The 17,675-nt window shown below is 43.5% G+C and overlaps 1 protein-coding gene across 1 annotated transcript in view; it reads left to right on the forward strand.

Annotated features, from left to right (window-relative positions):
* LOC134470243 (protein shisa-6-like) overlaps positions 1 to 8,165 on the forward strand; it is a 116,118-nt gene extending 107,953 nt beyond the window's left edge. The window contains exons 5-8 of the mRNA XM_063224273.1: positions 408 to 467; positions 1,971 to 1,991; positions 4,061 to 4,219; positions 7,408 to 8,165. Of these exons, the coding sequence (XP_063080343.1) occupies positions 408 to 467; positions 1,971 to 1,991; positions 4,061 to 4,219; positions 7,408 to 8,165 (998 nt within the window). The remainder of the gene's footprint in view (positions 1 to 407; positions 468 to 1,970; positions 1,992 to 4,060; positions 4,220 to 7,407) is intronic.
* The last annotated feature ends 9,510 nt before the right edge of the window (positions 8,166 to 17,675 follow it).

Here is a 17,675-nt window from a genome sequence, read left to right on the forward strand (position 1 = left end):
CTTCTTCTTCTTCTTTGCTGACCACAGCAGGTGTCTTATCGGATTGCATCAAAGATGAAAGAGATGTGCAATTTGAATGACTCTGGAAGGTTGGATATGTCTTGAATATGTCTCACAGTTCTCTTTTCTCTTCCTCCTTCTGTACTGTACAGCTGTCATTTTGCGGCTGATCTTGTTTCTCTTTGAAGTGTAAGGGCTCATGGATTCATGGATTCATGTATTTCTATAATGGGACAGCTTGCACATTAAAAATTCTGTCTTTCTAACTAACCGGTCAACATAATCTCCTGTAATTTCACGCTGTCGTTACTTTCAAGGTTTTCTGTGTAATGTGTGCGTGGGGATCTCAATAAGAAAGCTTCAGAAAAAGTTTGATGTCAACTGTGCCTTTTCTTTCTGCCCACCAGATAGCCACCAACATGACTTCGGAAGCCACCTGGACCTCACAGCCCATACACCGAAAATTGGTAAGGACTGTTACACGCTCTGTCTACTTCAACATATCTGTTCATGGAAATGGGAATTCATACACTCTGTCTACATAAAGGTCTCTGTGCATGGAATTGGGCATTGGAGTGTATGCCCAGTGTATGTTTTGGTCATAAAACGTCTCTTCTTCCTAATGTCAATTTATGATGTCAGTTTAAAATTGAAGAGTGGTTTGGCTACTCCAAACACTTTCCTAGGCCCATGCCTTGCATTCCAAGAAAGCCATATCCAGACAATGCATCCAGTGTCTACAGTTGTCAACGCTTAAAATTGTTTTAATTAGGGGCGGTCGTGGCCTGGTGGTTAGGGAATTGTTCTTTCAATCTGGGGGTTGTAGGTTCGATTCCCACCTGACCTCGCCCTACAACTCCATTCATGGCTGAAGTGCCCTCGAGCAAGGCACATAACCCCACAAAGCTCCAGAGATTTCATCTAATACCCTGAAAAATAATAACTGTAAGTCGATTTGAATAAAAGCGTTAGCTAAGTGTAGAGTGATGTAATGTAAAATAGTAAAATCCACTTTTGTACTTTTTGTTCTTTCTGATGTCACTGTTAACTGTTCTGAAGCCAGTTGAAAAGTACTGACAATAAGATTGCTCTCACATAAAATCCAATTTGGTATAAGGAGAGAGCTCTCTCTTTAAACTGTGCATCAAGCCATCTCACAAAAGACTCAGCAAGTGATGCAATGCTCTTTCCGCCACTTAGAAAATGATTATAGGTGTTTTGGAAGAGATTTGCCTAAACCGCTCCCCCCAAAGGAAATGAAGAGCCCTGATAAGTAAATGCAATAAAAGGACAAAGGAAAGGGACGGGGGAAAAAAGAGAAAACAGACGTGAACAATAATGCGATTTATACGGCTCATTCGGGTTATTGAAAAATCTCAATTACTTTTTATTGCACCCTATCAGTTTTTCACACTAAATGAGAGGTTAAATGGGATTTTGTGAAGGGGGAAAAAAACGTCTATTGCAGGGAATTAAATAATGGGTACATTTCTTACAGGGGAAAAAAAGCATTAGTTGGTAAACTTGCTTTTGACTTTGGGACTATTTCCACAGTTTCATAGGCTGTATTTGGTTTTATGGACATCACAATGTCCTTCTGATGCCACAGGATTTCTGTTTACATTGCAAAGAATATATTCAGATTATTACCATTACGAGTTAAAAAGTATTTTACATGTATCCACATTGTCCAGTCCGGTAGTTATATGGATTCTATAACCATGTCAATTTACAGTAACTAACTGTTGTTTCTAAACAGTGTTGTCCCATTTGAAAACTTATACATAACATGCAGTGTGTCAACGTGTTCCCTGACTCTGTTTTAATGCTGTGACTGGTCGACAATAGGATTATATATTTGTCACTTGTATGCCTTATTTTTGGGGGACCATGATGAACTGCAGAGCAACAAAAACAGTCAAAGCCCCTTCTGTCATTGATACTGTCTTTTCTCACTTGGATTTTGTCAGCCCACAGAATTGACCGATATGGTAAGTAATACACATGTGCACTCGTACATGTGTATTCTCTCTTTTTTCCCTTCCATTTCTCTATCTCTATCTCTATCTCTATCTATCTCTCTTGGCCTGGCTATGTGTCCTGTACTGTAAGTGAGTGTAGTGGTGGTGTCCCACGGTAGGCGACTGGGGTCGAGGCAGGGGAAGAGGTCAGAGGGCACCTCTCTCCTTTATGCTCAGACTGAATGCACCAGGTGTGGCAGCAGTTACACTGCAGCATGACTTTGTACAGTATTTCTACTGTCTCTACTGTTATACTGTCTCTCATGTTCACGTTCAATGTTACTGTGTTTGTACATGTAGTAGCATTTTTTTTCTTGTCAAATCTCACGACATGTCTTTCTCCTTGTCTTTTCTCTCTTTTTCACACTTCTTCTCCCCCTCCAGTTTCTTTCTCTAATTTAACTCTCTTTCTTTCTTTCTTTCATTCTTTCTTTCTTTCTTTCTTTCTTTCTTTCTTTCGTTCTTTCTTTCTTTCTTTCTTTCTTTCTTTCTTTCTTTCTTTCTCTCTCTCTCTCTCTCTCTCTCTCTCTCTCTCTCTCTCTCTCTCTCTCTCTCTCTCTCTCTCTCTCTCTCCCTCCTCCGAGTGCTTGTAGTCAGTTCCACATGGTGTTGCGTGTGTACCTGCTCTCTGTCCTCTTTGCTGCAGTTGTCACCCAACCCTATTTTTTGCCAGAGCAGGCCACTAGTGGCCTGGTCCTCGTCAGCGCTCTGGTGCCTTCGCACTCCTCCCCCTCCTCTTTTCCGCTCCTTTTCTCTCTCCTCCTCATCCTCTTTTTTCTCTTCTTCGTCGTGCCTCTGTCACTGCTGCGACTGCAGGGCTACTGCAAGGCTTGTGTTCTACATTCACACCAGCACACACAGGAAGAGAGAGAGAGAGAGAGAGAGAGAGAGAGAGAGAGAGAGAGAGAGAGAGAGAGAGAGAGAGAGAGAGAGAGAGAGAGAGAGAGAGAGAGAGATTGGCTAGAATGTGACAAAGGTAGTATAAAGACATTAGGGGTTGAGTGAGGAAGTGAGAATGATAAGAGAGAAAGGATGAGGTGAAAAGAAGAGATATAGGCAGAGGAAAAACAAGAGAGAGAGAGATAAAGAAATAGAGAATATACGAATATGGACAGATTGATACGGAAAGGGAGAGAAATCCAGAGGGAAGGGAGTTGGGTTGGCGAGAGAGCATTGATGCGAGCGTATTTGTGATGAAAACGGGTGCGAGAGGCGAGGGGCACAAACAACTACATGCTTGAGTGGTCAGGGTTAGAGGAGGTGGCATAGCAAGTAAACAACGAGACAAGCAGCCGGGGGATCGAAGAAGCAAAGATACAGCAGACAGACAGACTGTCGGCTGCTTTTGAATTCCGTGCACTGATCTTGCCACCGCCCCCAGACTCAGTTTTACCCACGTTGCATCACTCACCTCGCGCATAACCTCAACTCAGACGTTCTACTGAACCCTCAGTCAACATTTTCAAACATATCCCCCACATATAACTCTGCAGTTTAGCTGTGCTTGAAAAGTAATACGTATTTTGTGAAATGTGAATACTGTACCTCCATGAAAGTATGAATAGTACATGTGTTGAAGGTCGCCAATTGGGACATTTTGCTGCTGCTGTACATGGAAGGACAGGTTGTACGGTTGTGTGCCACGAGTCAGTTTTCCAGAAGCAGGGACACGATTCAGACAATCCTGTCATGTGCAAAATGCATATCCCTCACCTTTTACTCCTCTCTTCTCCTCCCTTTCGTCTCCTTTCAAAAGGGTGACATACGGTTTAAAAAAAGGCAACAGAGCTGTAGAACATTAAATAAATGAAGGTAGGCCTACATATTTGTAGGAACAGCCTGGAGTTTACACAGGGAGATAGAGTATAGTCGACGTGTGCCTTGAGTCAGTTTTCCTGGAGCAGGGGCACAGCACAGACATTTGCATATTATCATGTCACCTGCAAAAAGTGTGGCCCTCACCTTCTCCTCCTCTCCCCTCTCCCTCTCTCCCCCCTCTCTTCTCTTCTCTTGTGTTCTCCTGTTCTGTGTCCCTGCAGAGAAGCCGCAGCGGATGATGAACAACATCCTGACGTCGCAGACGGAGCCCTACGATCTGTCCTTCTCGCGCTCCTTCCAGAACCTCGCCCACCTGCCCCCCTCCTACGAGCTGGCCATCAAGTCTGACTTAAGTAAATACTCCTCTCTCAAGAAATTAAGTAGGTGGTTCTACTATTGCCTTACCCGGCGCGCCGCAACCTCCCACTCCCATCCACTCCCCCACCTCCTTCTTCCCGCCCTCCTCCCCCCTCCCCGCAACCCCCCCTGTTCTTGCATCTCCGTTGCTCTTACCTTGATTGGAATGGATGATCCCGAAGATTACCCCCAAACCTGTCAACACCCCTTCTCCCCTACCTCCTCCTCCCACCCCACTCCCCCCATGGCATTGGCGGCTGGCTTGTGGAACGTAAGGATGTATGCATGCACACACATGCAACCAATCGAAACTTGCACAACTGCACGGGGACGTGTACGGTACATTGCAGTAACCGCACTCCTCTCAACCCACTCCAACATGCAGATACAGACAGTGTGATGTGAACATTATACAACAAACTTGGTTCCATTAAAACCATCGCCATGGTGGTTGGCAGAAAAGATAAAGGTTTAGGTTGTTTTGGCCGCATCCCTGTTGAATGTCTACTAATGGTTATGTGATTGAGCCATTGCCTGTGTAACTCACACTTGTGTTCTTCGCTGCAGAGAAATCTATGCATCGTCTCTGACTGTCAAAAAACATTGACATAATTTTGCTGTTGCATGTTGGCCTTCAGATTTTTTGTATGTATTTTATATGCCTGGACTGTTTTTAATTATTATAATGCTGTAGAATTCAACAGGGCTTACACAAAGACCAACAAGAAATTTAAATGTCCAAGGCAATACATCTATAGGTAATAAAAAATAACATGTGACTGTATGACAAAACAACACATGGGGTTGATGCATAATATTGAGAAGCACAAAGTTATTGGCAGTATCGTATATTCAAATGAGAAATTCACTTTCACATCACTAGATACTGTACTTAGCCTTCAGGGGTGCGTTTCTTGACAACATCATTGCTGGCTAACTTGGTTGCAATGCAATTTCCCATTGGAAGCCTAGTAAGTTGTTAACTGGTTAGCAACGAGAAAAAAGGGTCCTGGCCTATAGAGACATCACCCTGTGGGGAACAGGCAACCTCATAAATGAATGATCTCCCTGCTTATGAAATCATCAGAAGTGTGTTGGAGAGATGAGACTCCTGCAGTGCTATAAACGATATGAATGACTCTGCTGACTCCAATGAGCTACCGTACTCCACTTACACTATATCTCTCTCATACCCTTTAGAGGGAAGTATACGCATAAACAAAGACCAACCTAAGGAGACGGGGGAAAAACAACATTGTCAGCAGTCGTGTAGTTGAGGGAGCTGGGTGCCGATTGGGAATTGAAGGGTGGGGTGGGATCACACCAATGTCCTCTTTAGTTTTCTCCTTTCATCTAATCACCATAAAAAGGATTAAAAGGCTGTTCAAAACAACACCGGCCCTGTCTAATCCCTCGCCCCCTCTCCTTATGTTTACTAACAAAGGCAATCCTGTTATTCTGCTAACACTTTCTTTTATGGTAGCCTGATGTTGTAAATCCCTCAGTAAAAAAGATGCCTTTTTTGTGGAAAGCAGTTTCACAGGAGGGCTGTTGTTTTGGACCTCACTGTACCCCAGACAGGGGAATCGATCGCTGCCTACGCAGAGGATGAATAAAGGGTTCACATTAATGAGCGCAGGGTCTGGACACAAGCCACCTGCTATCGCTAATTAGCTTCCCGCGTACACTGCCTGATTGCCTCGGCTTGTTTTTTTAATGCAAATGGAGGGAGGAGGGTGTTCATTTGGCCTGTGCCGAAATGTAGGATTAGCGCGGTCTGGATGAAACAGTTGTGATTGTACAGAACAATGGAACATATCTGAACAGCTGAAAGAGGATTTACGTTCATGTTGAGGCCTAAAAACACAAAATTTAAGATCCAAATTCTAGTTGTAGAGACAGTTTTCTTTTCCAGACCATAAAAAACCTTGACAGAGTCTAGATGGTTTTCATATTAAGCGAACAACCTGAGAGCCATCCAATCGTATTATTAGAATTCATATACAGCCAGGGAGCCATCCAATCACATCGCATTGTTCCAGCATCAGTTTCTCATGATTTCTTGTCCTTTTTTCACATAATTGGAGACCTCATTCCCTTTGGTCTGCCCACATGTCAATGGCACAAAGACCAGATCACTATATAAATTCATAGAGCAGCCAGCCTCTGAGATGAAGAAACGAGACTGTGGTGGGGAATGAAAGGCAAGCAACCTTTTCCCTCAGAGGAGTTTGGTTAATGAGGGCCTCGGTGTGATCACCGTCCCTGGGAAAGCGGAGAATTTAGGCGAGCCAGGGTTTTTTTCTATCTTAAAGAAAGAAGTGAAATCAGCCATGCAGAGCCCAGCAGACCAATTAAGATTGTGGGATCGGAGAGGAATGAACGCCCTCGGTGGGCAGCGGTCAGGGTCAAGCAGTCATGCCTCTCACCACAGCCTTATCAGGGTCGTGCCATGCGTGCGAGGGCAGACGGCTGCCTGGCGTCTAGATGGCCCCGAGGCCACTGCCCTGGGCTCTTAATGGAGGCTTGCTGAGTGGGCGAACCACGCTACTGTATAAGCTGACACTCCTATACGCCAAAGCTCACCTTCAGTCATCCTTAATTTTCCCTTTTCTTGTCTGTGCTGCAGTGCCTTTTTAGATGCTTTATTACATAGGAAACCCAGTGATTATAGGGTGAAGTTTTTCAGAAGCCACTGCACTTTGTTACTTTTAGATAGCTCGCTGCTAATGGTTTCTAGGCTGACAGAAGTTGTTTTAACATTCTGAAACAAAAGACCAATTAAACGTTACAATACTTTGAAAAGCCCATCTGAGGACAAAACACGGGACAAAAAGCACAAAAGAATCAATGTTGCATTTGTGCTTCAAAATGAAAATGTTGTAAGTCTCGAGAGACATTTTTACTTTGTCTTTATTGAGAAATGGTAGACTACCCACATTCAGGAAACATATAAAAGTGAGACAATGGACTTATCTGAGCCATGGATTGTCAGTGAGGGAAGCCAATTTAAAAATCCACCTTTGAAAATCCATGTTTAAAGTCCCCCAATCTAACAAAGCTTTGTTACCGTCGTGACACATTGCCTCCAACCTTTACGGTAGGTCCAAGTGAGAACAAAGAAAGGTAAAGGAATATGCAAGGAAAATAAATATTATTCAAACTGCAGATTAATCTTCTCTCTCTCCTTCTGTTCCCTTTCCTCACATAGCCGATGACATGGACGAGTACTACAGCCGGAAGCGCAGTCACCTGCCCGACGTCACGTCCCGAGGTGGGGGCCTGCAGACCCACATGGTCAAGCTGAGCAGCGACGGCTCCGGGCAGGGTGGAGGCCAGCAACCACACCGGCAGAAGAAGCGCGTGCAGAGGGCCATGTCCCAAGACCATGTGCTCTCCCCAGCACGGGCGCCACTCCGCCAGGAGTACAGCCTCGCCTCCTACGGTGGGGGTGGTGGAGGTGGCGGTGGCGGTGGAGGACGTCCCCTCTCGCCTCGTCCACACTCGCCTCGTCCACACTCGCCTCGCCCCCTCTCGCCCTACCACGGCCGCGTCCATTCCCAGGAGCAGCTGCTGTCCGCCGACCGGCTGCACTCCCAGGACCCCTTGCTGTCGCCGGACGACATGCTGTCAGCGCGCCGCCATTACTTCCGGGAGAAGGGCGCCATGTCGCGGGCCAAGTCGCACGCGGACATGCTCATGCCCACCACGCCCGTCATGGACCGCCACTACAAGATGCAGAAGATGCATTCGCATCCCAGTGCCTCCAACCACGACCACCACGACCACCACGACCACCACGACCACCACAGCACAGGCAACACGCTGACCGTCAGCTCCGCCACCTCTAACAAGCGCCAGGCCTTCGCCTCGCGGCGGACCCACACGGTGGACCACCTCCAGTACATACCGGGACACCAACACCACCACCAATACCGCACAGGCAGCAAGACTGAAGTAACTGTCTAGCACTCACCGAGAGAGAGCGAGAGAGAGAGACAATCTGTAGGAAGGAGGATGGAAAAATACTGTAGTTCCATGGGATCCATGTGGGAAGAAGAAATGGGCTAACGTAAGAGAGACAGTAGCGTGGACAAAGAGAGTGATGTCATAACCAGTAGCTAGCAGCAGGAACATGCGCGCGGTGCAGCAGCACCACCATTAAACCAACCAACCCTCCAGCCTCCACTCCCCATGCCCACCCCTCTCTGAACAGCTTGATTTGGTTTGGGAGTTGTCCTACTTGGCAAAGAGGTCTTTCCTTTTAAGCAGTTCCATTTGAACACCACCCTTTGCTTTCAGCTCATGCTTTTCCCCCCTCTTTTTGCCATCCCCAGCTGGGTTGCCATCAGTAGGATCTGCAGTTTCTCCTAACCAAAAACTTTCATTTGTTTCCACTTTTAGGGCAAACGTAAGGGCTCTCTGCACACCAGATATACTGTAGGAGACTTTTGGTGGAAGTGGTTGGCTGAACATTAATATTTTTAAGAAAAAAAACATTATGGTGGCCCTGGCAAAGAGACTGTATTAACTTTATAAATACATTAATAGATTTAATATTTGTATTTCCAGTTCTTGTTATAGCTTTAGAGTTCCTCTTGATTATATAAACTGTTGATAGCACTTCTTGCAGTGCCTCTCTAAAAATATGTCCCATTTCAGCGATGAAATGGAAATGTGGGTTAAAAAGCACAATCAAGTTGATTTTCTTCCCCCTCTTCCTCCCTCCTTCTTCATTTATGTTCCTTTCTTCTATTTTTTTTTTTTTTAATATGGCCAGTGAATAACCGCTTCTTAGTGAAAATCAGTGGCAATTTCCTTTGCTTTAGATGATTGTAAATAGGCTATTTGAGCAGCAGTATTATAAGGTGCAGCAGGCCTGGTGTCTCAACTGTCATCGCGCGTTTGAACACAAAGGTCAAGGATGTCATTTTACTGTCCTTACGGACTCGGCAGAATACTGAGCAGGTAATCGATGCTAGGCTATTGTATGATAGCGTGTGCGACTTCTAGTCCTACCCTAATTTATGCCCCCCCCCTACTTTTCCCCCAGTTTTCTTTTGTAAAAATATTGAAAAAGTAGAATGATTGTGAGTTAATATGTTCAAATCCGGCGTCATGTCCCTCTCTGCCAGCTTTGCTCCACTCGTGTGTATCTGCTACGGATCAATGTCAGTTCAATGTTGAGAACTTATCCGTTCTTATTGTTTACATTTTTAACCAACCATCAGTTCATGTCTCTGACTGTATTTTCTGATGTCTCCTCACGTCCCAGCATATTAATTAACCAGTGTGGTCTAACAATGTGTGTAACAATGACATGCGTCCATCAGAATTAAAGTAATACGCGTTCTGTAATGGTTATACATTGTCCCAGCAGTTTGTAATGTGTGTGATTGAACTGACCGGAGAAGAAGAAGGTGTTGGTCCCAAGTAGACCTATCATTCTAAAAAACAGCAGTAAGGATTTAGGACTGTGAATTTTAATGTGCTGTAGTTTTAAAGCAATGCCTTAACATGTGGAGAATCGTATAACGACACTTCAGTTTGAATCATTTTGGTTACCACTAGTCTTCACTAGGTTCATACAGAATGAACAACCCCTCTTCTGAATCCTGCCTCACTCCAAGACAGTAGGCTCTACCCTCTATCCCCAACTGCCGTTGACTCTGCGGAGGTGGGCCAGATATGGGCCAGATGTCAATCAGAGTCAGTAACCATGGCAACCACTAAACAGAAGCTGGCTCTGAGAGAACAAGCTTCCAGCAGCTCAAAAGACTCTCTGCAATGTCTGTTTTTGGCTTCCTTGTTTATCAACGCACATTTTTGTTGTGTCTCTTGTCTATGTTCAAGCTGTTCAATCATTCTGGTGGTTGTTTTTAAAGTGTCTTTCCCAAACATATGTCACTGTTGGTTACAAATAAAGGGAACTTAGCCAAGTCAGGAGTGGTGTCTTCTGGCAATGCTTCGAGCTAATTTGTCAAAGCGTCTGATTAACTCTTTTTGTGTTACTGTCTCAAGGTCGCAACCAATTGGAATAGCAAAGACAAATTAGCATTTAAAATCATTTTAAATGTTCTTCTATTTTTTTTGTGCTATTTCTGTGTCTGCGATTCTGAAATGGTAAAAAGGTACACGTTGAGGGCAGGTGCAGAGACAGATGGTCAAACATTTTCAATCCTGAACTCCTGATACAGCTTGGGTTTTTTCCGCCAGTAACCTCATATTCATCATTCTGAATGAAGTCATTATTGGCTATATTTATGACTAAATATGTTCATAATATACCAGATGTTTTAGAGTGGTGAGACATTTATCTGTTTCTGCGTGCTTGTGCACTCAATCGTTGTACTATTCGGTTACACAAAATTGTCTCATGGTGAGTCACGGATAATCAAGGAGAGTGCTTGAATGTCAAGGATAATGCCCTGGATAATGCTTGGACAAAATTCATTGTTGCTGTTTAATTTCAAGTGAGTTCAAGCGATTGAATTTTCTTCACTTTAATACAAAAGGAAAATCAAAGCAATCTCATGTTTCATACAAAAAACGAATTGACCAAGTTTTGCTACAAAACTCCCTTATGGATCTTTGTCAGTGCTTAGCTGGCCGGCAAATAACTTTTAAAACTTTCGAGAAAGGCACATTACTTGTGTGTGTGTGTGTGTGGGGTGGGGTGGGGTGGGGGGGTTGGTTATGGGCCCATGTGTGTGCCACCAGTTATTTATTTCCACTTATTTATTTGTTGGTATGGTGCTTTTTGTTTTTCTGCACCGCCGCAATTTGTCCCTGTGTTCAAGCTGAGCTCCTCATCAAATGTAACCCCGTTTGGTGACCGATTCATTACATGCCTAGCAAGCGAAGGACGATACCAATGGTTTTAATATCCCCCCAACTCTTGGTTGAGCTGCTAAGCTGCCCTTGTCTCCAAATTCTGGGACTTTTCAGCAAAGACAGAGAGAGACGGAGAGAGAGAGAGAGAGAGAGAGAGAGAGAGAGAGAGAGAGAGAGAGAGAGAGAGATAGAGAAAGAAAAAAGCCTGACAGGAAAAAGGAAAAACACAACGGAAGCCATTTAGTGTGATGGCGTAGAGATATTAATACCCACTGTGTCCTTGCGGAGTGCCTGTGGGGTCGAAGAGTGCTCTGCCCTATCTTGTCACAGCGGTGTGGGAGGGACACGCACCGTGGAATGGGAACTGAAGTCTTCCCGACATGGCTCTTAGTAAGAAACCTGCAGTACAAGAAGAAGTGAGCAGTGGTCTGTGCAGGGTTTTATTTTTTCATCTTACTGCATCTATTTGCATTTAGATGGAAAAAAACACGTCCAAATGCACCACGGCAGGGCACGGGTCAATAGCAAGGGCACCTACTGTGCACAGACAGTGCAAGTGTGTGTGTGTGTGGGGGGGGGGGGGGTGAGACAGTGCAATTGTGTGTGTGTGTGTGTATGTGTGTGCGCACGTGTGTGTGTGTGTGTGTGTGTGTGTGTGTGTGTGTGTGTGTGTGTGTGTGTGTGTGTGTGTGTGTGTGTGTGTGTGTGTGTGTGTGTGTGTGTGTGATTTGGTAGAGAAAGACAGAGAGAGGAAGAGAGACAGAGAGTGAGAGACAGTGTGTGTGTACGAGTGCATGCTTGCGTGCGTGCGTCAGTGTGTGTGTCTGTGTGCATGAGAGTAGCAAGGGAAATAAATGTCCATAGCATGTGTGCCTCTGTCTCCAACATTCTAACAAGGCTGTAGACATCTTAGGCACAGAAAATCAGAAAAAAACTCCTACCAACCGGCCAAATGCTGGTGAAAATTCGGTTTGGTTGGTAGAAAAAACCAACTTACTAACTTTGTCTCATTTGGGAGTGTGTGTTTGGCTCGTAAAATTAGCATCTACAAGCAAATTTGTCTGGTGATGAAAAGTTAATTTAGAACCCTGCAGAAAATGCATGTAGTTTGCTTTTGTGGGTTGAAAAATCCTTCTGTATTACACAAAAGCAAAACAATTACTTTGGTTAAAACGCCTCGCTGTGCCTAACACCTGCTGTTCATGTGCCATCAATTAGCATAATAAAATACCACTCCGGTGTACTTTAACAGCTTTGACTGCAGACGGAGAGCGAGCCTCTTTCTCCATCACGGCAAATGAGAGCAAAGCACTCCGTCTGTTGTGCTGTACATCGCCCTACTTAAATATGGATATTGCATTCTGGATTAGACCGTTCAAAGCACTGTAGTGGGAGTATAGGCTATACAAAGATGTTTAAACATTAGGGTTTTGTTGGAAATAATGACAGCAGGTGAGTCTTGCTATGCACTCTGCTCACACTTTACAACCATTTGAGTTGCTATTCTGTTTCTAAGCGCACTGCAAAAAAATACCAGCTGTCTCAGAATTCCAAGTTAATTTAAATCCTCATTGTAAGTTGTGTAAAGCTTTGAATTGCTTTGTGTTCAAACGACACCCACAACTCCATACAACAATAAAGACTTAAATTAACTTGGAATTCTGAGGCAGCTGCTAAACTTGAAATTTCAAGTTAAACCATGCTGTTGCCATTGCAGTATATAGCAGAATAAACTATAGGCCTATCAGTTATCATGACTTATCACTGATATTATTTTTACAGTGTATGTTTTTGGTGAAGAACAAATTAAATAATCTTTGATGTATCGCCTTTTTTCATCTGCATTATGACCTCATCCCAGCGTTATACACCTAATAGTTTATAAACCTTTGAAGGCTATCAAAATACACAAAAGGCCGTAGCCTGGTGTTCTCTTGCAGTTTTCTTAAGTGTCACCTTAAAGGTACGGCCTTATAACTTTGCTTTCTCCTAGTTTTTATCATTTGTAAAATTGTGCATGGTCAAATAACAGTTTATTAGGGCAGTTGTGGTTACAAATGGGACAGTAACTGCCCTGTGGGTATTCTGGGTATTTTCAGAACTTTCTCTGTCAGCATTTCTAAGGCTCTAGAAGTTTCCACTTCAGTATGAGGTTAACCATACGTTTTAAACACTAGGCCTTAACCCTATAGGGTAGCATCCAACCACAGGACTGACCCCATTACATTACATGACATTACATTTAGCAGACACTTTTAACCAAATTGACGTACAAAGATGACATTCAAGCAAGTCCAGAGAGTAGGGTCAATACAGAGTAGGCCTACAACAGTTTATACGTAATGTAGAACAGAGCAGTGACATATAAGTAGTGGAAGATCTGTTAAGTGTCGTGCAAGTTATCATAGCACCCAGGATTAGTAATGAGTTTTGTTGTGCAGGGAGGCTAAGGGAATACCAAAGGCGCCTCAGTTATTATTTGATTTTAAGAACCCTTTCATTCCTTCTGTTGTTAAGTTGGGCAAGAACCTATATAGGGCAAGCCTTACAGTATTATCTTTTCATTTATTCCCAAGGGCAGTAATAGAGTACCCTTTCTCTTACATTACCATCTTATGGTATAGTGAGTTCATGTAAGCAAATGTGAATGGGTAACCCATTAGCACATTCACATTGAAACAATCAAAATGTTACAGTAGGCTATTTCTTTTTGAGATGGTGTGTCTTATCTGAGGCCACTATACACATAAAAAGGTGTGAATATTTCAGAGTAAACTTATATAAATCCAGCTGAACTGATCTGGATAGAGTAAGTATTTTCAAAACTGTGGAGAGTCAAATCACAATGACAGTGGAGACAAATATCATTGTAAAATTCTGAAGGTGGCCAATATAATATCAACTCTACAGCCCAATACAATACAATATTTTATACAATACAGAATTAACTCTGAAAATGTACACTAGACTAAAAAGACCAAAATCAACACTTACAGTGGGACCCAATATTATCTGAAAGGAGTTCATTTCAACTCTTAAAGAATTATACAGTATTACAGTATTATACAGTACTATCACAGTATTATAGGTCTACAGTATTTTACTGTGTATATTTACTTGTCAAGCAGTGTTGGGTAAGGCCTGTCTGGGCATTGACGCACGGTATATCGCACTGGTTTGGTCTGATGCAGGGGTGCCAGTGTGTCATTAATGCAGCAAGCCTGCATGTCACCGCTGTTGCCTCCTCCCCATCACCGGGATTAATGGGACCATCGAACCGCCGAACAATCACTCTGCAGAAACCAGGAGGTGGAGAAAGAGGCTGATGAAAGTTGGGATAGTCGCCACTTTTTCTTTCTTTCTTTCTTTCTTTCTTTCTTTCTTTCTTTCTTTCTTTCTTTCTTTCTTTCTTTCTTTCTTTCTTTCTCTTTCTTTCTTTCTTTCTTACTTTCTTTCTTTCTTTCTTTCTCCTTTTTTTCTTAAACGCTGATGGAGTTAGTGCTTCCAATGAATTCCACTGAGAGGTTTCAGCCTAGTTGCCCAGATTAAATCGTGAGATGGAGGAGAGGAGAGGAGAGGAGAGGAAAGGAAAGGAGAGGAGAGGAGAGGGTAAGCGTAGCCCCTCCGAGCTGGGGATTAGCGATAAACAGGTCTCATAGCCTTTAAAAAAAATCTCTGATATGGAGCACGTAAACACATAACCGGCTGTACAAACATGTTCGGATTCACTGTCTCTAGGGAGAGGGGTTACAGTGAGTACAGAGAAAACAGCCTTATACCCTTCAGTTTGAACATCTATGTTCATGCAATCCAAAGCGGATAACTTGAAAACTAACAACATCATGTGACTATATAGGGGGAAGAGGCTGGTTCAGTATTATTTTTCATTTTTAAAGTTTGTTTAGTAGTGCTTGTAGTTCCTTTTTTCACATTTTAAAAGTGAACTCCTTCACAGTTTAATGAAATAGATAGAGGACGAGGAGGAGGGCAAGAGGAAGACCACCAGATGAAACCTGAATGTTGAAATGTAAAGCTACAGGAAAAGTGAAAAAATCAAACGAACATACACTGTAAATAAATGAATAACAATGAAAAAATATAACAAATACTTTGTATACTGTGGCTGATGATAATCAAAGCGGGGCTGATGAAAGGTGTTTGGTGATGAATGCTATGATCACATTTTGTTGGGTTGCAGTAGCACTGTACTGTTAGGCCTGCACATTTTAATTGCCTCTCTACTGGCGTTGACTATTTGGAAGCACAGCAAGCAGTAGATCCTCCCAAAGGATTTTCCAACCAAACAGCTAAGATTCATTTTATTTCCCCTGCGTGCTGCATTTAAGCCTTTAGCCCTTAGCTGTGCGGAAAAAAGGGGAACATAATTCATATCTCAGACCACCTCCATCCCAAGACACACCAAGGCCATTTGACCAGTAGGGAAGGGGTTTACATCAGCGCTCGGAAACAGGATGGCACAGATTAAGAGAAAAGAAGAGAAGAGAAGAGAAAAGAAAAGAAAAGAAAAGAAAATAAGAAAAAAGAAAAGAAAAGAAAAGACAAGAAAAGAAAAGACAAGAAAAGAAAAGAAAAGAAAAGAAAAGAAAAGAAAAGAAAAGAAAAGAAAAAGGAAAGGAAAGAAAGGGGGACATGATAGATAAGAACGATGGCCAAAAACCAAAGTTACTGGTCACTGAAACAGTTACATAAAAATGGCAATGCACTGAAACAATGCAATTTCCCTAAATCAAGGGCAAATCATCTCAATGACTGCTATTAGAGTATGTAATTACCACCATTGTGTCCTGGGTGAATGCCCTGTCCTGTGACTGTGAACATTGAGGCTCGGGTTCAACTGGCAGAGCCTATGAAGAGAGGAGAGGAGAGGAGAGGAGAGAGTAGGAGGAGAGGAGATGAGAGGAGGAGAGGAGAGGAGAGGAGAGAGGGGAGAAGTGAGAGGTGACAAGACAAGGCAAAAGGACGGAGAGTAAGAGAAGAGGAGGGGGAAGAGGAGTGATTGGGGTTGTGGGATACAGGCGGTCAGTTGTCAGTCACACTTGATTGGTCCGTGTAATGAGTCTCGCTCATGGCACCCCCATCGCAAATCACTGGATGCCTGGCCGGCCAAGGTGAGCGTGTGGGGGTCACCGAGAGAAGATCCAAAAATAGCGTCCCTGTGATCACAGCAGAGCAGAGCAGAGCAAGGCAGAGCTTTCACCACAGGGCGTAATGATGACACTCACCCATACCAGGGCCGCTGACAGCTTTGCCCCCCCCACACACACACTCAATACATAATGTCATGGGAAACCAATTCTTTCTTTCTTTCTCTCTTTCTCTCTATCTATCTCTCTCTCTCTCTCTCCCTTTGTCTGTCCAGGACACCTGGCTGGTGTCGCTAAAATGTGAACTGATTACACCAAGAGGAGTGCAGCCTCTGACTCACCTCGGCCCCTATATTCTCCCCAGGGCTCCGACGGTTCAGAGCACTGACTGCTCCGTACTTGACTTCTGCTTTCCCATTACACCCCACTGTCATCTTTAAAGGAGTGCAAAGTGTTGCTGATCGATAGGGGCCGGCCGGCGAGAGGAGTAAGGTGAATGTACTGTAGGGGGAGAGGTTGGTGGGAGCCTTACACAGGCACAAGGGGCATTCATCTTCCACCTACTCTACTCTAGTCCATGGGCCAGAGCAGAAGTTGGTATCACCTGAGGTGGCAAAATGGTTTTTGTAATCCTCCATTCCTGCATTTGGTATGAGCTTTCATATATTTTAATTACCTTTAATAATTATACCTAATACATTTTGCAATACACATGCAAGTGTCTGTCTGGGCCCTCTGTCGTCGCAGACACAGTGGTTGGGTGTTAGCAGGGGAGCCAAACGAGTCAGTTGTCCCGGGCCCAGAGAAAAAAGGGGGCTCAGAGTTGGGTCTTCATTACATTGTATCAATTGTTACCCTGTCAGATGACTTTGTTCTTGGGCCTGAGTAAAGCTTTCAGCGGCCCTGGAGTTTGTGTATTCAGGATGTCCGTTTATTGACTTTTTTTAGCAGTTACAAAGTTTAGAGCCATGGATTGGAAAAGTAGACAGTGAGACTTTAGAAATGAGTGATGATGGTTGCTTCACAGTGCCATACCTTCTGCCCTCCAATTCCCACTACTTTGATGTTTGTTAAGTATAGGCCTACACGATATTAACATTTTACACAGTGTTGTGGGCGATAGCATGATAGCACAATACGGTGTATTGTGCATGTATGTCATTCCATAATGCTGGAAGGCTTATGTATGGTACATCTCAAGTGGTTGTATCCCCTTGCGTCATGGCCTACAGCCAATCAAAATGCATTTTACTGTAGTAACATGTTGACCTGACATGCATGATGTAACACTCTGCGGTAATAACAATCAAATGCTGCACTGTGATCATAGCATAAAATGTCCAGAGGAAATGCCCAGTTTGTAACTTTTTTATTGTCATCTTTTCCAGTTTTGTTCATCACAGAGATCTAAGAATCACACAAAAGAGTCTCATGTTTTGAAATAAAAAAAAAAACAAATATGCAATTTCTGCAATATTGCATTTTTGGTATAATAAAAGTATAATAAATGTGTGAACAAACTCTGGCATGCACTATAACA

Source organism: Engraulis encrasicolus, chromosome 2, assembly GCF_034702125.1.
Source record: "Engraulis encrasicolus isolate BLACKSEA-1 chromosome 2, IST_EnEncr_1.0, whole genome shotgun sequence".
NCBI lineage: Eukaryota > Metazoa > Chordata > Actinopteri > Clupeiformes > Engraulidae > Engraulis > Engraulis encrasicolus.